The sequence below is a fragment of the Impatiens glandulifera genome, chromosome 8, assembly GCF_907164915.1.
Source record: "Impatiens glandulifera chromosome 8, dImpGla2.1, whole genome shotgun sequence".
Classification (NCBI taxonomy): domain Eukaryota; kingdom Viridiplantae; phylum Streptophyta; class Magnoliopsida; order Ericales; family Balsaminaceae; genus Impatiens; species Impatiens glandulifera.
The window spans coordinates 37,156,571-37,180,057 of record NC_061869.1 but is presented as its reverse complement, the minus strand read 5'-3'; the positions used below and the strand labels follow the sequence as shown (position 1 = coordinate 37,180,057).

The window sequence follows — 23,487 nt, the reverse complement described above, 5'->3', positions numbered from 1 at the left end:
TATGCTTTGGAAATCATGTTAACATGTTTACAAACATGTTAGGAAACTATTTGAATAAAAAATTCAAGTTTAAAGCTCAAGAATACAAAATTCAAAATTTTCAGATTTTCAAATCAAATTTGGATTTTTTGATTTATGTTGAATTGATCAAATATCTTTCTACATAAAGCTTATAAATCATCTAAGGATTGGTTTAAAACAAAGAAAATACAAAATTGAACTCTAAACATGATCAACCCGATCAAACTTGGAAAAATTCAATTTCAAATCATAAATTGAATTATAGTGGATCTGGAAACTTACAAGTGATTGGAAAACACTCCAATGATGTGTAGGAAGCTTTCTCAATCTATTGATCAAAACTTTGATCGCCGGAGAAGATTTCCACAAAAATTAGTTTGTCGGAGTTCTTCAAGATCTTCAATTAGGCTGTAATATTTGATGGATTGGAAGAAGATACCTATAGGCTATTTATACCAAGCTAGGTCAGTTGTGGTGAACGAATTTGACTTCAATTTGGTCAATGAAGTTCTTTTTCCCCGTTTCTCTTTTGTCCTTAACAACTTAGGTTAGTATAGGATTTGACTTCTAGACCTATAAGAATTGATGGCGAGGAGAAGATGTGCACATGGGTGAAAAATGAAGAGATAATATCGAGTATCATAGGAGATAACTCTTCTAGAAGGTCGCAGACGTCATTCGCGGGCCTCTAGAGTTTGCGAAGGAGATGAACAAAAGGATTTCGTTTTATTTAAACAAAATGCGCTATTGCGTTCTATTAGCGTTCCGTTGGCACTGAAGAGTTTAGACTAACGAGGTAAGCGTTCCCGTTAGTTGTTTTGGTGTGGACTGGACGGGCGCGTGCTTCTGCTATAGTAGGGTGTGTGGCGTGTTTATGGGCGCTGATCCGATGGCTAAAAATCATGTTACAATGAAATTCGTTATTTTTTGCCACACTAGAATATCAATTTTTATTAATAATAAAATGGTTATTTGAAATCAAATTTCTAATCCTTTTTGCGTTTTCTTTACCAAAATAATACACAAATTTGTTTTTGACAACATAACAAAATTTTTGTTCATTTATTATATTTTTTGGTATTTTGAGGTATTTATTTAATTGTTTAAGCTATAAATTATATATAATTTATGTTGAAAATCATAATTAAATAATTTCACCTATTTTATAGGTTTAATTTGGGTAAAATAAATATAATATTTTAACCTTAAATTATTTTTAAATTTTTTATTTAATTTTTCTAATTAGGTTTAATTATCATAATAATTAACTTTAATTTAATTTTTAATCTCTTTTTGGGTTATTTTGAATTTAAAAATTCAAAATATTATTTTAATATTATTATAAATTAATAATATTATTTATAACTTAGGGTATGTCAAATTTTCATGCTTACATATTCAATGAAATCCATCAAAATATGTAACTAGAGTGTATCAGGAATATATAAAGATTGTAGTAATCCCACCTTCATAGATTTTTCATTTTAAAATTTTTGACAAATATCACATATTTTGATCATCTCTTGCACCTCCTTTTTAATTTTTTAGGCCAATAAAAATTTGTCTTAATTCATTAATAATTAGCCTATATACCTCATATCCTCCAATACTAGAGTAAACACTCATTTTCACTCCTAACTATATAGTTTGATAAATTTCAAGGCTATTTTTATATAAAATCCATATACAGGCTTATTAAATAAATAATTCATTTTTGGAGATATCGCTGCAACGATGAGACTATGAAAATCATTTATTTCAGACTTTAAATTAATAATAAGATATATAATGAGTTAAATTTAAATAATATAACTCATTAGTAATATATTTTATCTTTATTAGATAATAACAATTTTGGAGCCGTCGTAGTGTCGATCAAACTCCGGAAAAAAAAATCGGATAAAATTAACCAAAATATATAATATAAGTGATATATTGTTATATAAATGAATTTATTAAGTTTACACGATGTTAATGTGATTTTTTACTTGTCTTATAAGGTATTATCGGAAGAAAAAAAATATTTCGACCGAAGGCCCGATCGAGATCCCAATGAGCGATTGTTCTTGATGTTATTCAAGATCTTCAACCTGATGTTTTAAAAAACAGGTCAAAGTCGCGTGAAGGCTCTAACTATTTCTTAAAATGTGTTTATCTTCTTCGTCTCACGTGAATGTGAAAGAGTAAGGGAAATTATTAAAGTCAGCAATTTCTATCAAGGCACGACCAATCAGAGAACATCTCGTTTTTACCCCAATGATGCATTTCTAGAATATTCTAGCGTTTGAGGCACACAAGGTTGAAATTATGTAACAGTTTTTTTACAGTAGAATATAAATACAACATAGTAGCCTCTGTAAGAGTTACATATTCCCAGCCCCTTTAGCTCCGGAAATCAAATTTACAAGCCAAAACATCGAATCGGTCTCTTCTATTCCTTAAGGAAATTTGTGAAATTTGGTGTGCTATCTCTGTAAGGATATCCATAATTATTGTATAAAATTATAAATACTCTTTATTCAATTCAACGTTTGCATTTATAATTTTCATTAAATTAATTTTTTTTTATATCTTTGAACGATCTATTTGCATGTTATTTGAATGGTAAAATTGATTGCACATTAGTCAAATTAAAATAGTTTATAAACTTTCTATTTTTTATTTTTTTTTAAAAAAAACCCACAATAAAAGTGCCCAAATTGATTGAAGGGTTTAAATTTATTAAGACCACCTTGTTTAATGACAATGGCTCAAGAACATATATAATGTTGCATAGAAATTGATTTAGGAGCTTATAACTTTTAAAAACATCTTTTAGATAAAAAAAATATTTTTTTATTTTCAATGAATTTTAGAATTTTCTTAAATTTTAATCATTGATTGATGTTATGGTGTTATTCACATTATAGATTGTTGTTACTACAATGAAAGCTAACATTTTAGCCCAAAAATATTTCAAATTTGGATATTTTTTTAGTAGTGTGTTCTTGATGTAGTGTGTTATTAATTTACGTCGTCAAACTGGTCGTGGCTTGATTTTTGACCAACGTTGGAACCTCCAAAGTCAAACTACCAGCCACCTGAGAATTTTGTGCTTGGCTAACTTTTTGACTGAAAAAAATGTAACCATCTAAACCGAGGAATTTAGCTGTAGAGAATTCTAGCCATACGACCAAGAAAACTCACTCGCGACCAAGGAAGTTTTAACCACGACCCATACACATTTTCATCCGGCTTTTGCCACCAGACCTGACAGGTCGGTCCAATTTAGCCCTTAGGCTTTGTTTGTTTGCATGCTTTGTGTAATTTTTGTTTATTTCTGTATTTTATTTATTTATTTTCCTTAATTAATTACTAAAAATCCAAAAAATATAAATACATGAAAATTATATTTTCAATCAAAATATAAAAAATTTGAATAACGCCCTCGTTTGGCCTAAAATTGAACTTTGCTTCAACTTCAAAGAGTCATAACTTCTAAACCGCTTGTCCAAAAATTATGAATATCCCGACATCAAATTTCATAGTTTTCTAGTACTTTGAATTTTTGGACATTTTTCAACATGACTATATGAACATTTTGAAACTTTAAAAAATTATTATGATACATGTGTGTATATATTATGTATGTCTTGCACTTGTTTTTGCATGATTTCATGTTTTTAACATAATTATTATTTTATTGTTTTTTCTTTCTTTTCTTCTATGCTTCATGTATTTATTTGTATATTTTGATTTTCATAATGGTCATAAGAATCATACAAACGTGGGAAATAGTCCTTAGTACTAATATTAGCCTGGTATGAAAATTTAAACAAAAGTTTTAAAATACATAAAAAGTGAGGTGTAAAACTAATATTTTCAAAAAAGGCCTAAAATATAGGAGTAGAGATATCTAAGTGGATGAGCGTGTGAGGTATATCGCTGATGCCTTTTCCCACAAGTAACCAAACACCGAACCCATAAAATAGAATCTTTAATTCTCGGTGTTCATACACCATAATCATTTTTTCTTAATTTTGCGAGAAAAATTAGGTGTCGACTATTTTTCGTAAGATTTTATTCTTAAAAATAAAAAAAAATTTAAAAAAGACATAATGTTAAGTCTACTATTTTATTCCTAATCTTGATTGAGATTCTACGAGACATTGTTTATGGGTGGGACTTAACTATAAAGTCTAGTTTTTTATTATTTGTTAAAAAATGACCTTTCAATTTCTAAGATAATAATTTCTCTTTTAAAGCGACTCAAGCTACGAAGAAAAAAATATGGCAAGCAATTTTTTATTGCGTGTACAAATAGATTTGTGTAGTAGTGACCATATTCCTTTCCTCAAATTTTATTAGTTGCCCATATAAATTCAATTCTTGTATTTTATCACCTTTCTTTTCTTTTATATGTGTAAAGAGGGCATTTGTCTGGTTGTGTTGTAAGTAGAATAATAATCTTATGTATTTCTTCATCTTCTTTATAAGAGTCTTTCACTTTCCCTTGCCATATTGAAATGACTATGGAGATCATGGTTAATTATGTGGGTTTCTTATATAATGCTTCAACAACCATGTTGGTATTTTCTTTTTTATTGACAATGGTATAGTTAAACCCGAGAAACTTGGACAACCACCTCTATTGTATCATTCTTGTGATATTTTGTTCCATTTGAAACTTGAGACTCTAATGATTTATCCGAATAATGAAATGTTTTTATACAAATAATGTCTCCATTTATTTACTGTCATAAGAACAACTAACAACTCGTTCTCGTATGTGGAAAATCCCAAATGTGTTTTAACAACGACTTTACTAAGATAAGTGACATGTCTTTCTTTTTGCATTAGTGTAGACACTCATTTTTTCACCCACAATTTTTATAGTTTATAAACAACTATTTTTGAAATATGATTAAATTTTCAGGAAGGATTAATTTTTAATTTTTAATTTTTAATAAGTTAAGGTAATAATTTGCCTAAGTTGTAGAAACACAAGAACTTTTATAATACTTACAATACTAAAAGTTTTAAATAAATCATATAACCTTAGATAATAAAATAAAATAGAAAACATATTTTTCCTTTATATTAAAAAAAAAAATCATATTATTTTGTTAAATTTTAAGTATTTTATTTAATTAGATTAGATTTAATTAAATAAAATCCTCATGGTAAAGGGGTAAGACTTAATGTTTCATTTTTATTAAATAATTTGTTTAATTTCTAATTAAAAAGTTAGTTAGTTTTCTTGTTTTGGAAAGTTAGTCTTTCTTTTATAAAATTAGTTAGATTAGTTAGTTATCAATATTATTTTATTTTATTTGTTTTTATTTGATTTTATTTAATTTTGTAAGAAAATAAAAGAGGAAAACCCAAAATGTGAAGATCATATAGCTTTATGGGTCAAGCTCCATAAGAACAAGCTAAGGTCCATGAATATTAAAAAAAAAATAGGCCAAGATCTAAAAAGATGAGCAGAGATCCACAAAGAAGAGCCTATATCAACAAAGAAGAATGCTTAATTTCTAAATATTGAAAGGTCCAAACCCAAAGATACAATTAAAATAATCATAGTAAAGAAATAATAAAAAAATTATAAAAAAATAAAAATAAAGAATTCATTCATTAAAAAGAGAGAAATATATTCTTATTTAATTAATAAATATATAAATAAAAAAATTAAAAATTAACTATAATTTAATAAAAGACGCTAAATGAGTCTATTTTTTATAGTATTTATGTTTAAATAACATTTTATTAGTGCATATGTGTAACTTTTTTTCGTATTAATATTATTTTTTTCGTATAATAATTTTGGAGTCCAATATAATTTTAGTTTAATTTTTATTATTTTAGGAGATCCAAAATTTAAATTTATATTGTCCTCAAATTCTCAACATTGGCCCTATATCTAATATACAGAAGAATTAAGAAGAAGGTAAAGATTGTCTAAAGTTATTTTTTACCTAGTTTGATGAGTTCACAAATTCACTCACAATTTCATTATGATTTTCTTATTTCAGCTAGTGACTCAATCTTCGTGAGGTAATTCGTCTCGATTTTGTCAGCCTTTATCACACCCACAAATAGGGTGTTCAATATTTGGTTTTTTGGCCGAATTTGAATTCACCGAATTCGAATTTCATTTTCGGTTTTCGAATCGAATTCAAACCAATTCGAATTCAAATACAATTTTCGAATTGGTTTTCGAGTTTGGGTTTCAACTCGAAAACCAAACCGGTTTTCGAGTTTGGGTTTCAACTCGAAAACCAAACCGAAAACCGAATTCATTTTTTTTATTATTTATTTTTCCAAACTTAGTTTAAGAAAAAATTAAAAATAATTAAATTAGAATATTTTGAACTCAAGATTTAAAAAATGTAATAAAAGTACCCATGGTTTAGTGGTAGAATGAAACTCTGCCACGGTACAATTCTCGGCTGGTGCAATTTATTTTGAGTTATGCTAGTTTCAAAAAACAAAAAAAACAAATATCACTTCATTTTAATAATTCACTTTATTTTTTCATTCTTTTATGCAAATATCAATTTAATTTTGATATATCCTGATTTGACAAAATATCAATTTCCAAGACTCTACAAATCAAATTTTATAGTCCTTGAATAGGCAAATAATTAGTAAACATGATTGTTTCTCACTAACAAAAATATCTGAATTCCAAACAAATTTAATAGCAGCTAACTAACAAGGAAAACAAGGTTTTTACTTGTCATTACAACACAATGTAAATGTACTACCTATTGTAAAACAACTCTCAAGGAAGAAGAAAAAACCCTCAAATCTAAATTGAATAATTCAGTTTTTTTTTTCAATAGAAGTTTTGAGGTTCGACAACTCAGTTTTCTTATCATCGAGTCTGAACAATTGAACATGTGCTGCAAAGATCAATTTTAACAATTTCCAATAAAATGATACTGCTTTGACAAAATATCAGATTTCTAAATAGACTCATAAATTACAAATACAATTTTATCATTTGAGAATCGAGGCAAAATAAAGAATTAAGTACCCATGACTGTTTCTCAACACGACAAAAATAGTTGAATTCCAAATAAAGTTAGTAGCAGCTAACTAACAAGGAAAACAATTTTTACTTGCCATTACAACATGATGTAAATCTACTTACCTATTGTAAGACAACTTAAGGAAAGAAGAACAATAAATGGTTTGAATTTGCTCAAACCATTTATGTTTTTTTTTGAAGAATAAGATTTGAGGTTTGACAACTCACTTTCTTTTCTTATCATCGAGTCTGATCAATTCAACAGGAGCCGCAGGTATCCTAAACCACCACTCTTTCATCCTCCTCTGCCATTTGTCCATACTGTCTTGCCTCATGGAAGTTTCCCGTGTGAAAGCCTCAATGAAACCCATCACCACAAAATACTTGAAAGGTACCAAAACCAATATAACCGCCATCAAAGCCAACACAGCACATATCTTGTCTGTCGCCTGACCCACCAAACAAACAGAACCCGGAAAAAACTAAACCAGTTCAGTAGAAATCACGATATAAGTTGCCCTGAGTTAAACAAACAGTAAAAAACATGGAAAAAAAATGTTCAAAGAATTGGGTAAGTTCCTCAACACACAAAGAATGTGAGTTGGATAGTTCTTAAGATTATTATTTTTCTTAAATAGTCTTTGGTTTTATAATAAGGGGATACTTAACAATTATCTAGATCTGAATTAGGATGAGAAACTGACAATAAAAAGTGAAAAACATGGAAGAGTCTTTGGGTTTTATAAGGACTACTTAACAATTGGCCAATTTGGAAATAATATTTTACGCATATGGATCTGAATCAAGATGAAAAACAGCCAATAAATATTTTGATACAGATGAGACAAACAACAAAAAATGGACACATTGAAGAGTCTTTGCATTTTATAGTCGGTACTTATAAGATTGAAGAGTCTTTGCATTGGCCAATTTGATAATAATTTTGATTATGGATATGTTAATCAGGATACCAACAAAAAATTTCCCTACAGACCAAACAAACAACAAAAGAATGATGACATTGAAGAGTTTACAAAATTCAAGAAATTGCATACAAAACCCTTTTGAAAACCATAGAAGAAAAAGAGAAACACTATGAAAGGAAGAGGTATAAATAAAGCATAATACCTGCGGAAGTGCTGCAAAAATGAGAGCCCTTAGTTTGAGTAAAATGACATTAGCAGTTTGAATATGAGTCTCAACTTGAGCAATTGATTCTTGTAATATCAAGAGCTGTTCAACGGCATTCTTATTAGGAGGCACTGTGATCTTGAGAGCCTCAATTTGTTTCTCTTTGTGTACATATTTCCGCACAAGCATAACAACTGCTACAAAAACAAATAACAACGGCAAAGCATACCTTATCCAGCCCCTGTACATTGTAACATATATGTTATCAACACTAAGATCTCACATATATAATAATAATAACAGTATTGCCTTCGCTTCATTTGGAAACTTTATTTTATCCAATCCGAGCAATAATAATAATATTTCCTTCACTTCAATACAATTCTAAATACTTTTCTTGTACATTTAATTCTATCATCAGCGCATTTGTTTTTCAGAGTATCTAGATCTAGGCCACACCCCATTTACAAACAGAACTTCATCTGGATTCACACCCGTATGAGAAAACAGATGAAATGATGTTCCAAATGAAGCCATATCAATAAACTAGGTGGTATGTGAAATCTCTATTATTATCTTCAACTAATCAAATCTCAACAAAAAATTAGGTTTTCTAGAAAACATATGTGAACAAAATTGTTCTTCCTTCCCATACTTGACAGCCAAGGTTGGATGTTTAAACTTACCTAACAATGCCATAACTGACCAACACTGCAAATACAGTCGACTTCCATGGATCTCGCCACGTGGCTAATTGTTGCACCCGGTTAAATGATTCGATAAGTGGGTAAAGCAACTCCTACAAAAAAGAAGCAAGATTTGAATTGTTTTCATGTAGTAATACAAATGGAATTTTGAAAAAAGAAAGAAGAAGATGAATGCACCTTCATCACAGCCAAATTCATATCAATTCCTTCAACTTTGACCTGATCCACAGTTGCTTGTGCTGCCTCTTCCCTACCAATGTTTTCTTTACCCTGTCTAACTGCCATTTCCAATGGATTGACTTCACCGACACATACATCTCCAATGGGTTCTATACATTGATCATCTCCTTCATATTGTTGTTGTTCATTGCTTACTATTATCTTAAATCTTCTCAGGCTTAAAAGTGATGCTGGCAGTTTCATGCATGCTTTTTCATTGGTAGTTGAGCTCAATAGTTCCAATCGTCTCGATAGAGTTTCAAGTATCTTATCTCCCTCAGGGAGACTTTCAGCAAGGTTAAAGCATAATAAACTTTTGTACTTTGATGATGAGACACGAAAAGCTTCTCTCACTGCTCGAAAACGAAATATTCCTAGGATTGCTCTTGCTATTGCTTCAGATTGTTGAATTCCTTCCAGATTGTACTTTCTAATGAATTTGTGTGCGTAGAGTATCTCGAGACATATATCCAACCAGTAGTCTCTTCGAGAATTGCCTTTGAATTCAGGAAACTCCATGTAAACAGGCTCTAAACTGTAAAAAGAAAAAGAAGATGATATTCTCAAATTAAAAGAAATTTGAATTTGAGTGTATATGCGTGGGAAAAATGTACATACGTTGATGTTGATTTGTACATCACAGCCTTATCGAAAACGCGGGCACCCAATGGGCCGGTCAATTCAGGTCTTATAATCTGTTTCAACTCCGTTTTCAAATCGTATCTAGTAGCTTTTTCATACAATCCAACTCCCAAAGACTCAAAGTACAAGGCATGAGTTGTCAATGTCAGTCGCCCTATAAAAAATAACAACACTTCAATTTCTAAACAGAATCTCGACAGGAAGTCTATAAATACATCACAAATATTGTAATCGAACAAATTCCAAATACTGATGTTTATAAACTTGGTTCTATATACAGCTCAAAATACCCAATATACTTTTTCAACATGCTCACTTGATTCTACTTGAAATAAGGTCAAAATCTTTAAAATGACACAGAGAAGGTGACAAAGAGACGATGCATGAATTTATATTTACGACCTTAGGTTATAACTTGTTTCTTTGTTGCCTCTGTCATGAGTAAATCAAGAAATGCATAGGAATACTATAGACTTGCATAGTTGCATGCAAGGAATTAGTTCTCTTGTAACTGAGGATAACAACCACAGGACCAGTTATTCCTTTATAGTTGCCATATGACCTGGCATAAGTTTGTTATTGTCAGACTATTTAGGAGAAACAACCCTAAATATGTTATGTTGCAAACCCATGCCCATTATAAAATTGATTAACATGGGTTTAAAAGAGTGTTTAATTAATACATTTATAACACTTTATGTTTAGGTTTCTAGGGTTCAATCCTAAAAAAATGAAATGTTGGTTTATGATTGCACAATTGAGTTTTGCTAACCCTGTTATGAATAATAGAGTCCAAGCTCTACGGTTCAAACAATACAAGAAAATGATGGGGTAAACTTTTCATAATTATATTGAAGAACTAAAATGTTAACATAAGTCTTCCTTTATATTATAAGGAAATCCTAATTCTTATATAGTTTTAATTCTTAACTAATCTTAATTATCCTAACCAACTAAATAGACATAATTAAATATAATGTATCTAAATACTATGAATTTTTCATCCACGTGCGTGATTGACCTAATGCAAAATCATATTCCTTGATACAAGAATTCTTGTTAAGGAAGAGGGAGAATAAAATAAGCCTTTTGAAAGAAGAAGACAATTTTTATTACATTTTCAACATATTATGGACATATTACACACTGCATATTTATACTACTATTAATAACTGCTATAACTACCTACAACTTCTTATGCATTAATAATATTTACTAGCCTATTACACATATCATGAGCCTTTGAAACCTTATTTATGTTTCATATAAGACTCTTGGTAAACCAGTGCTATACATAAGCACCATCATCTTCACCTCTTATTAGTTACAAAAAGGCACATTATTGAGAATGTATTAACTTAAACACTTCTCATCCAAATGAGGCCAAATGGGGGCATTATAGATGATTAGTCAACCAGCTTTCAACTTCTTCATGCTTATTTTGAAATAAAAGTTGACAAATTTTCTTTTCATATAAAGAAAAAAGAGAAGGATTTCAACTGCATAACATACCAGGCCAAGCTGACATTCCAATATGTTGCAGCACTGGCTGGGTAGGAACTGTTCCATCCACCTCTAAGATGATCTCATCCTTAAGAAGTTGAAGGCTAGATGTAGTTTGAAGTCCAGTTGCATTCTTCACTACTTTGATCACCCTGCAAGCAGGAGCTAAGATTTGACTAAAGTGAGAAGATGGGTGCCCATGTTAGATGGGAAGTTGTACATTCTTCACCTCAAAACTGTATTAATTTCTTTATTGTTACATCACAAAGTTAACACCATTTGTTACACACTAAAAAGGCTGTTCAACAAATTGAATACAAATAAAAAAATATCAGTACAACCAATTCAATGTTTAATACTTTGTATAGATATTATTTCTATTATTAAAAGTATCATTCACAACCAGTACAGTATTTAATGCAAACTTTCATAATTTAAATAATAATAAAAAAAACATTGAGGTCATAAATATAAATGCTGACCAAGATGTTTTCACCTTAGTATAAAATGTCGTTTGATTTGTCTATCGCTGTTATGAGTGTAGGGATAAGCCGCTTAAGTGTCAACGAATTTCAGATATAGTTTCCGAGATTATTCAGAGAGAAAGAGAACAAGAACAGTTGAGATTTTAAGAAGACCAAGGAAAGACTCAGATCAGATAGTGATGAGAATCAGATATCTTGCCTAAAGGCTAACGGCATCATCGTTCCTCCCTTGGTCTTCAATTAATTATATATAGACTTTCCTACAACTAAAGCCACATGAATCCGGTTTATGGATGGTTGATCTAATTACCAAGTTCTCCCTTACTAATACAATATGCTACATATAGAAAGTTATCAATCACTACATAGTCTTCCACATGTCATACAAGAGACAATCGCCGCCCACTTCATTTATTTTTTTGTTATCAAGTTTTGGGATTAGTTTTCACGCACATCGACTAGCAAGTAAAACTGTGGATCAATGAAATGGGTTTAATCCTTTCAAAACTAGTAGAAGTTCACATTGCTCAAAGGAAAATTGTTTTTTAATGTTGAATTTTGTAAATCAATTTATAAATTTCGTTTTGACTTCTTAAGCTAGAATTCCTATGTGTACACTGTAAGGTTGTTCATACCTACCTTGCCTATAAAACCCCAGCTGCATTAATGATACCAAGAGAACTTTTACAGGAACTAATGAAGCTAAGTACAAACCTATGTTAATATATGTTTCCATTTTCCAGAAGGGTAGCAAAGGAATGGACATACACATTTGAAATTTATTAGTAAGTGAATGAAGCAACTAGCTACTGAGAAAATCAACCAAATCCATTCATCTCCTCCAAGTTTGTTTTTTCTGGATTCATGTTTGTAGGAAGGGTGATATAAGTCAAAACATATTATGAATGTTGATTTTGGAGAGAAGCTAACTGATTTCTAGTATACCGAATGAATTAATTACGATGGGTTGTCAAGAAAAATATATATACAACTTTGGTAAACATTACCACTAAATCTCTGCCAGAAAGGAAATTAAATTGAATAAGAATGCCCAAAATGTGATGTCCTCTCTTTTTCATAAAGGTAGGATATGGGATTTCCTCTCTTATGGATTTTCCGTAATAGGAGGATTTTCTTTGTTTTTAATAGAGGTGAGCATTGGGTAAGACCCAATCCATAATTCCCAACTCAAACAAAACTCAATCTATAAATATCCAACACATGCAAATCTTCTAATTTGGGTGGGGTATGGGCTGGTAAACTCATTTTACCCAAATAATGGTGTGTTTGATAAATTGACTATCCAACCCATTTTATTTTCAATCAAAATTTTACATAAATTTCTAAAAAATCAAGGAAATATTACAAAATTTCCTCTTTCCTCATTTTCTCTCTCCTCAATAACTCAGCTAAATAAACTTCTCACATGTAAAGATAATAATTTGATTAATTTATAATTTTTAAGATATTTAATTTGAATTAATTGGTAAATAATAAGCAATAAATTGAATCAACAAAATAAAGATTAACAATCATTTTTGTTAATACAAATTAAAAAATAAAAAAAACGGAAAATTATGTATAGCAAGATTTGAACTAAGAATCTTGCGTTAAAGTAACATATATTTTTTTTTCGAGAAAATGATGAATCTTTTATTAAAATAAGAGAAGAACAATTATTTGATATAGGGTGATTTCGTGGCTATGCTGAATGTGTTGTTTCAGTTTCATATTTAAGGAATAAAGGGAAAATAATTCAAGTATAATAAGTGGTTAGAGTTGAAGGAAACAGAACATACTTTTCAAGCATTCGTAAGTACTTGTCATATATAAGAAAGTGTAGTCGATGCTCAGAGGCACTTGTCATCGCATCAAAAAGATTGTGGGCAGTGATGACATCAGCAATAACAACACATGCTGGAGCTATGCGAGCAAAAGCTTCAGAACCAACAGTCTGCTTTTCATCAACCTGGCGCCCAATATAAACAAACCATTCAATAAACATATATATTTTAAAACTTATTTCTTATATTAAATAGTACTGCAACATGACATAAATTGCAAGGAGTCTATCAAATACAAGAATTTGAAGGAAAAAGAAAACCAATGGAAAGCTCAAGACTGATGCAAATAGGCTTAGCTTAATCTGCATAACCATTTTTTTTTTGTTTTGAAAACTATGGTTTATTTCCTGGAGGAAGCTAGAATGACCCCCACTTCATTCAGAGCGTTCTTAGTGGGAATCCAACCCGAGACCTTTGGTCTCTTAGGTAAATTTATTCTCTTATTCTGGACAAGGATGCCAGCAACAATGTAGAGGAATCGTTAAGAAATATGTCCATCAAAAGTGAACTTCATTTACTTCTCTAACATTCAAGATTCAAGTCTAGTCATTCATTAAATCATTAAACATACTGAATAAAAACTGTTAGTGATTAATGATTAGGAATTGAAGAGATAACTGTATAGTATGTTTAATGATACCACCAAGACATGCCTCCCACTATTTAGTATGTTTAATGATTCAAAAACAGTTAGGAAATGAAAACTGTTTCCCTTTTGTTATCACAACATATAACGAAATGCATGTCGTGTGGAAGTGGAAAAATATGGGTTCATATATTTCCAGACAAACCTTACAACTTTTTTATATGTGATCTCAGATCTCATCCAACTCAACTTCAATTGTCATGCAATCTAAAATCCAACTTTCATATAAATCAGGTTTGTGATCCAACTTAAAATCTAACTACATTATAACTTTTTACCAAACAAAAAAATAATTTCCAGATCTACAAATTTAACAATTTCTCATTTGGATGAGATACAACTCTAATTTTTCTAAAAAAATGCATAGTTTCAGATATAATATAAGATTAAATGCACAACCTGAACACTCATGCTTGTGGTACTAGAAGAAAATAGTGACCATCCATCTTCACCTTCCACTTCCTTATTACTACTTTTATCAGCAGCCTCCTGAGAGTGAAAAGAGAGTTATTACAACGATAAAAAAAAAACAGTTAGCTCATCAATTCCTAGCACGAAAACAACCAAAATTGAAGCAAGAAAATTGATGGACAATGTATAGATCACCGTGATAAGTGAATCAATCTCGGCACTAGGGTTCTCCCATGCAAGCATCATGTCGTAAGTAAAGCGACGAAAATCCTTGTCACCCAAATATTCTGGATTAGCAGTAACCACATTAAGTGCTTGGTATGAACAGAACTCCAAGAGATTTCTGGCATAATTTGAAGGTTGCTTGAAGTTATCGGGTAGTGTAGTCTTAAATAGTTGTTGTAATTCTTCCGTTTGGATTTGAAGGATCCTATAAGCAAGTCAATGTAATAAACAGCTTAAGGCATTCAATCACCAGCTAAAAACATCAACATTTGACAGATTCCATTATATTGTAACAAAAAAAACTATGCCTTAGAATCAAACTCCCCAAACAGGAGAGTAGTTTATGCAGCTAGCCAATATATATATATATATATATATATATATATATATATATATATATACAAAGGATATTTCGTTCAAAAGAGGCTATGAGGCATCAAAAGAACAAAAGGAGTCAACAAAAACACGAAATGAGAGAAGAAGAAAAAAAGAGAACCAATAAGACATGATTCACTACCTACTAAATTTGTTAAGTAAATTCAATATGTCCAACACCGAATGATTTGGTGAGCATTTATTTATGGACATGATAAGATTAAGTTTGGAAAACACAATCTAGGCACATTGAAATACCTTTTCAAGGCACATTTTTAACTCTAAGAGACATTTACTTCAAGACTTCCCAAACAAGGATCATTTATACATATCTAGAAAGTACTTTTCATCAATTATGAAATTGACATTTTCTTGTCATCAAAAGATATGTTGTCAATGATGGTGGGGATAATTAGTCAATGATGTTTAAGACAAATCCATTCACTTCCCAAAAACCAACAATTTACCCATTTAACATTAAGCACAATCTACAACAAGCCCCAAAGTTCTTTAACAAAAGAGTTGTGACTTAACAAGTAAGACATTGTTCTCTTCAAAAGAATGAGACAAGCAAAATCAACTAATAATACTAAATCACTTATTCTTCTTGAGCTTATAATAAAGGACAAAACCTTCATACAAACTATTCCATTGAACATATAATAAAAAAAGAAATATTGAAGGGTGTAAAGAGATATGTACTCAAATCTCGGTTAGATAGAAGATATATGTAAATAATAACTTGAATAAAAAACAGGACTTAAAAAGGATCATATACTAATCTCCATGTGGTGTGATTTTGAAGAAATCGTCAACAATATAAGATGGGGGAAACCTGAATTAGGTCAAAGTATTCAAACAGAATGATAGCAGGCATTCCAAAGACAAACATACAAACAGAAAGGGAGTGCAATTTACTTGGAACAGCGAGTGACGACCGAGTTAGCAATGGGAGAGAGAAAACTTATGGGCTTAGGAATAAACAAAACTGATTCATCATCAACCCTTTTCTTTTTTGAAAACAAAGATTCGAAGAAGTTCTTGTTCTGTTGGTTTCGGATCAAATTCGCCAGCACCCCTCCTCCTCCTCCTCCTCCTACTAGCTTTCCACCGTCCGCTTTTGTAGCATCGGGACTGCTGCTTTCTTCTGTTGCCATCTTTCCTTCTCCTTCCGCCATTTTCCCCTTTCGCGCTTGATCTCAAATGACAGATCTAACAGACAACTTCCATGGCGAGAAGGAAGTATCTTCTTTAAGATTGCTATAATATGGAGTTATGGGTTATTTTATATAATAAAAAAACTGATAAAAAATCTATATTGTCTAAAATAGATAAAATCGTTCATTTTTGTCATGTAAATTTATTTCAAATGGGCTATAATTTATTTTAATTAAATTAATAATTTTTAAAATATAATTTTCCCACTAATTGTATTTACTTTTATAATTTAATTTTTTAAATAATTTATTAAATTTATAAAATACAATAATTTAAAATACAATAATTTAAAATACCACCTTCTAATTTATATTTAGTTAAATTTATTTAATATAATTTTACCATTATAATTCACTAATGGCCGAAATTGAGACTTCTTATTCGGGATTAATTGAGATTTCAGACATTTTCTTTTAAACTTTATAATTTCGGACTCTTTATTTTAAATGTTATACAAAATCAGATTTTATTTTAACGGTTTCAAACATCGTTAACTTAATATTTACATATCATTTATAAATAAAATATCCATGTCACTAGTTTAACTATTAAATTTCAGCGAATTAAAAATTTTGACTAGAAATTTTAGATAATCAATAATTAAAACTCTTTATTCGTAAATATTTTGGTAGTTAAATTAGTGACATGAATATATATTTTTTTTATAAATATCACGTAGTTAACGGTGTTTAAACCCATTAAGACAAAACATTGTTTTTATATAATTTTAACAATAATGAACCTTAATTATAATGAGCCTTAATTGAAAGGTTTGAAAGAATGTGTAATTTGACAATTCGGCCATTGAATAATATTATTTTGCTCTCATTTTATTTTATTTAAGATGAATAATGAGTTTTGGGAATTAAAATGTAGATATCTCCAACCTCCCTTAGTTACTAGGTTCACTTAGTTAAGTAGGATTGTAGGAGTGTAAACGAGTAAAGCTGTTAGTTAGTAGCTCGGTCAAAGCTCAACTCAAACTCGGTTTGATTGAGCTCGAGTCGAGTTCGAGAAACTCAATTTTGTAATCGAGCTCGAGTTCAAACTTTATAGCTCTAATTTGAGTAGCTCGTTTTATAAATATTATAAATATTTATTTTTATAATATATATAAATATATATAATAACTTATACATATTATTTTATTGAATGTAAGATATGATATAAAATACAAAATCTAATCATCTTTCTCTCCTTTAAGTGAATATCTTTCCTCAAACTCATAATTTTTCATTCTACTTTTCTCTCCTTCAATCAAATAAGTAAATCGATCTTACTTACACATGTCTGATCATTCACATTCTACCCAAATGAGCAAATCAATTTTGAGTAAAATGTGTAATTCTAATTAATAAAATTTAATTTATGAGTTTTTTAAATTTGAGCTCGAGTAGTTTGAATTGTTAACGAGCCGAGTTCGAGTATAAAATTTGACACTTGATAAGTTCGAGTGTATGTAATGCAAAACGAGTCGAATTTGAGTATTATGGTACTCGTCTCGATTCGCCTCGACTCGTTTACAACTCCTAATTTGCGGATTATTTTTTTAAGCCGCGGAAATTTGTCGTAGTCTTAAGGAAAAGCAGAACCCACCATTAAAAAAACATATCAAGCACCCCTTAGAAAATATGGTAAATTACTTCTTAAAAAATAAGAATTGTTGAAGAAATTAGAGTTGAAATTGATTATATTTTCTTAAGTATAAGATGACAATTATAATCAGTATTATGAATTTTGATTCGAATTGTCTCGTTAGAGATGACTTTCTCCAATTTCATGGGTAGTTGACCGGACCTGAGACAGGGATATTATACGTGTCTACGTTGCACCTCAATTTATTATACGTGTCTACGTTGCACCTCAATTTCGTTCTGAATACTAATAAACACAATTAAATATATAAAATTACTTTTTTATTTTTTTACATTCTTCGTATTTTATATTTTTTTTTATTCTTCGTATTTTCTAAGAGTATGTTTATTATTTTTATAATAAAAAAATTATATTTTAAATGACACAAGATAAATAATGCCCCACAAGAATTTCCTAAAACCGTACGGGGCGTGAATGGTAAGTTCATTCCCCGCCTGAATTATCTCATTGACAACAATAGTTTAGCGTGTTGATAAAAATATGGAAAAATGCATAAAAAATAAAATAATTATATTTTAGTGTTGTATCCCGAAAAATCATGTCTCGTGAAAATCTCGAGGTTTGATAAATTTTAACATTGGTTTGCGTCAGTGGCGGACCTAGAAATATTTTCTCGGGGGGCCAAATACATAGTAACGTAGTATTTTTTTGGCTATCAAACAAATGCATTTTTTAATTAAAATTTTACTCGATAATTACATAAAAGTACTAACAAGCACAATTACTAAATTATTCTTGTCCATGAGTCGGTACAAAAGAAGACAAAATATCTTCATTACGTTGACTATACCAATCAATCAATTCAAGAAAATTAACTTTATTTGATGAACTACTTGACTCATATGTTCTCGAAAAGGTAATCCTTGCCTCAATAGAAAGCGTGTTACATCAAACATTGTCGTTAAACGGGTGCGATAATTTATTTCTATATCACGACCATGTGTACGTAAAACGTTTCTCACGTTATGTCTTTGATCTTAAAATGATTCAAATTGAACTCTAGTTTCATTATGACAACTATTTGAAGTTCTCATATGATGATTGAATATTTCTAATGCCCTTTTCCAATTTTTGTACCCATCTCCTATATATGTATCATCTACGTTTTCTCTATTTAAAGGTTGAAAAGATAACACCAAAACAAAATGATGCATCTTTTGATATGCTATATTCTAACCATGTATATTTGATTAGTAACATTAGACTCATTAGTAGGCTCATTAATTGATTGAGAAGACTCATGCTGGTCATGTGATGTAGAAATACAAATTCGTCTATAGATAATAGAACATCTCCATTATTCTATATCCTACATAAAATAAATAATTAAAAATAAATATATGTCAACTCTAGGCCCCTAAATAAAATCTAACAAATACATTTATTTGTTGAAATAATTTAAAACTAATTTAAAATTAAGAAATATAAAATAATATTTTACCCTTATATTTATATAAATTGTTATTTTACCCTTATATTTATAAGTAATTTGTATTATTAATTTTATTAAAATTAATAAAATATATATATATATAAATATATAAATAAATTATAATATAAATGTAGTTTTAAAATAAATAATAATATTATATGATTTTCATTATTTTAATTATAATTCTTTATATTTTAACTTATATAAATAAATTTTATTTATATATTAACTAAACTTTATGTATTATTATAAATATTGTATCTTAGAAAATATTTTTTTTTGTATAAAATAAAATATTAATAATAATTACTTTAATAAAATTATATTTGAAATTAGAATAATATAATTATGAATTAGTTTTTTTTTATTAATTTTTATAAAAGGAAGTGTTAGTTTATTTTAAATATTAGAAAAGAGTGTTTGTATAAAATAAAAATTTTATAAAAAGAAATGTGAGAGGCAGGGTTATATCACCTGACCTCTATTATACATTTCAGCTTCAAAACCAACAGGACACAACCTTATTTGATAAACATATATATATAATATATTAAAGGTTTTACCTTAGTTGGGGGAGGCCCGGGCCCCCCAAGGCCCCCTTGTAGGTCCGCCACTGGTTTGCGTGTGATTAATTTTTTAAAAATAAAATGTTATTTTAAACCTCCTAACATCTTTTAAAATTAGTTATAAAAAAAATAATTTGGGCTCAAATGTTAATAATCTTTAGATTTGTAATAATCAAAATAAAATTTGATATTTTAGAAGAGGAGTGATAGAGAGAGGGAATTTAGTGAGGGAATGATGTGGCATCACCTTCATTGGTTGAAAAATGTAAAAGTGGGAAGAAAGAGAGAAAAGAGATAAATTATTTGATTTTTTAAGCGAATAGGATTATGGCACGTCATTCCCTCACCAAATTCCCTCACTAAATTCCCTCACCTAATCATTTCTCATTTTAGAAATATGTTGTTTTAAATTAATTAAAAATTATTAATTAAAATATTATTCATTTGAAAACAGAGTCTTCAATTGATTTTTGAAAATCAATAAAAAATGTGTACAAACGTATTTTACACTAGAGTTTCGTTCTGGTTCGAAGTTTGGTGATACTCGGGAAAGGGCATACGCGATATATCCTCTGTACCCGTTTTAAAAATGGTCTTTACTTATTTAAATTTTGCTTTTGAAAATTGGTTATATAACGTTTTATTTTAACCGATTATTATTCTAATCCTAGACATTCGTAGGTTTATGCGTATTTAAAGAATTTTAATAACAATTATTTCAATGTTGGTACATATTACTGATGATGACTAAAAAGGAAAATACTTGAAAAACATTAGTATTTAAAGGCATTAGAGTTTAAACATAAATCTCAAACAAGCCTTCATCAAAATATTGTTTTGTAGAAATATTCCAAAAATATTTGGAAATCATTTTCTAATTATTTGGGATTTTTAGAAAATGGTTTGAGACCCCAAAATTACAAAAATAATTTTTGAATTTTAAAATTGGAAGCAAACAGGCCTTAGGACTAGTGTCCTAGGTCCTGGGTTCGTTTTATCAGTCGTGGCTAAAAAGCCCTCGGTCCGGGTTCATGATCCTTTGTCGGGGTGTTAAGGCCTCTCGGTCATGGGTTTGGAAGTTCTCGGTCGGGTGTGAGACTTCTCGGTCTTAGGTCTGACTTCTCGGTCAGATGTAAAAATCATTGGTCGGACCTCTCAGTCCTAGATGATGAATATTGGTCGGACCTCTCGATCCTAACTCAATTTTTTCGGTCAAACCTGTCAATCTTGTTCGGACTTGTCGGTCCTCAAGAACATCAAAATTGTAGGTTTTTCATTTTTGATGGAGACTCGGATCTTTCGATCAAAAGGTTTGGGTAGCTTCACAAAGCTCCCATGAACGTTAAAAACATCATCCCAAGGTATCATTATGATAGGATCGGTGACACAAATAGAGACAGAGGTCTGACTATTTATGACAACTTCTATAACACGGTTTGATAAAAATCCTGTTAAGGATTAATATCATTTTCTATTCTTCACAAACCCTTACAAACTCTTGAAACGATTCAAGTGCGGAAACGTTTGCTCAGGTTTGAAGCTAAGAACCAATAAAAGAGAAGAAGACAAAATGTAAATGACACAACAGTTTGTTTATGGATGTTCAGAGCAAACTCTCCTACGTCATCACTTCTTCTAACCACCAGAAGGATTCACTATACTTCTTAGAATCAAATACAATTCTGACCAGCTAACTATTGAACATAACAACCTCTATTCAACTTACAAAATGTTTAAGAATATCACTCAGCTAGACAATGTTTTGATTCTATCTCTCTCTCTTGAAGATGATGTACAAACTCAGTAAGCAAACAAGCAATTCGTAAGATGGATTGTATGTCCAGCAGCTCGTCTGTTGTCCTTGAGGATCTTTAAATAGAAGACAAGTACCAACGGTCAAATCTTCTACATTGAAACGTGGAAAGCACCCATTGGAACGCCTCCATAGTACACGAGTACAACAGACTCTGTGCACAAAGATCGTGGCCATACGAATCTGGTAGTGCGCCGTATATTCTTCTAGAATTGTCCTGCAAGGAACAAGTAGTGGAAAAAATATTTACTTACGTGGCATTCATTCATTGGATGCAACTGGTTGTCGTACTGATCTGCACGGATTAGTGGAGCAGAAGTAGCGTACAACTAGTTGATCATGGGTAGACGGATGCTGACTTCAAGCAATTGCTGAAGCGAGGCATTAGACGTGCTTCGTTAGACTGCAAGTCTAAGGAAGTTAGACGCCCTATGTCTAATAACGAGATCCATTAGACCACCAAGTCTAATGGAGTTAGACGGCACGTCTAACTACGTGTCACTTCAGATTAGTTTGAAGGAGTTAGACGTCAGAGTCTAACTTTCATCTGTTGGACTGCACGTCTAACTACGTATCTATTAGACTGCACGTCTAACTACGTATCTGTTAGACTGCACGTCTAACTACGTAGTTGTTAGACTGCATGTCTAACTACGTAGCTGTTAGACTGCACGTCTAACTACGTATCTGTTAGACTGCACGTCTAACTACGTATCTGTTAGACTACACGTCTAACTATGTATATGTTAGACTGCACGTCTAACTAGCAACGCATCTAATAAGTCTGATTTAAACTAAGTCTAACTTAGCATTTTGATGCACCTGCACAAAAACAATTAGACGACTTAGCTTCATTCTTATTTAAGTTTTACATAAGTTCATCATCAAAATAATTTGACCCAACAATTTCCCCCTTTTTGATGATGTTAAAACTTTGCACAATTAATAAGATAAACACCCATCAAATTAAAGTAAGAATGACATTTGTTCACAAATTCCAAGTGTGAGTACCAAAAACCAACTCCAAGAATAGTATAGAGATTTTAGTAAAGAGAGACCTCAAATCTTGATGTAGTTGCTTTGGAAAATTGACTCCTAGTCTCTTCAGTCTTAGCAGCATGTTTTTATCTTTCTGCATCTTAATCTGCTTATTCGCACTAATCATATATACATACATGTGCTAGAGTATTTTGTTTCATCCTATGCATCTAAGCAAGTTTCACATACGTTCCCTATGTTAGTGAGAAGTTTCACATGTTCTTCAGGTGTTACAACCTTGAACTTGACAACATCTATACCACATTTCTTGATCAACATTTCAATAAGTAACTTAAAGTAGTTGTTAAAATTTGAAAATGAGCAAAAAAAAAAAAAGCAAAAGTCAAAACCAATAAAAAAATATCCTAGGGCTTGTTTGATGAGGGTTATTTTGATTTAATCCAAATAACCCAAAATCCCATCATCAACTAAAAGACTTCTTAATTTATTTATCTTACTTTTATAAAGCTACCCTTGTATTTTCACCTATTCAAATAGTCTATTGGACAATACAAACATAAATCAATTATCTCATATCCC

The 23,487-nt window shown here is 30.2% G+C and overlaps 1 protein-coding gene across 1 annotated transcript; it reads right to left on the bottom strand.

Annotated features, from left to right (window-relative positions):
- Positions 1-6,951: 6,951 nt before the first annotated feature.
- On the bottom strand, positions 6,952-16,476 carry LOC124911912. The gene is made up of 10 exons (XM_047452445.1): positions 16,143-16,476; positions 14,820-15,054; positions 14,613-14,702; positions 13,523-13,692; positions 11,248-11,390; positions 9,712-9,889; positions 9,052-9,628; positions 8,854-8,966; positions 8,165-8,408; positions 6,952-7,485 (listed from the first exon to the last, which is right to left on the bottom strand). The coding sequence occupies exons 1-10, from the start codon at positions 16,400-16,402 to the stop codon at positions 7,261-7,263; spliced, it is 2,235 nt and encodes a 744-aa protein (XP_047308401.1). The 5' UTR covers positions 16,403-16,476; the 3' UTR covers positions 6,952-7,260.
- Positions 16,477-23,487: the final 7,011 nt, after the last annotated feature.

Coding starts and splice junctions, on each gene's coding strand:
- LOC124911912 (XM_047452445.1), bottom strand. CDS start 16,402: ATGGCGGAAGGAGAAGGAAAGATGGCAACAGAAGAAAGCAGCAGTCCC. Junction 15,055..16,142: donor GTCGTCACTCGCTGTTCCAA/GTAAATTGCACT, acceptor ACTTGCTTATAG/GATCCTTCAAATCCAAACGG. Junction 7,486..8,164: donor TTTTTGCAGCACTTCCGCAG/GTATTATGCTTT, acceptor TTGGTGGGTCAG/GCGACAGACAAGATATGTGC.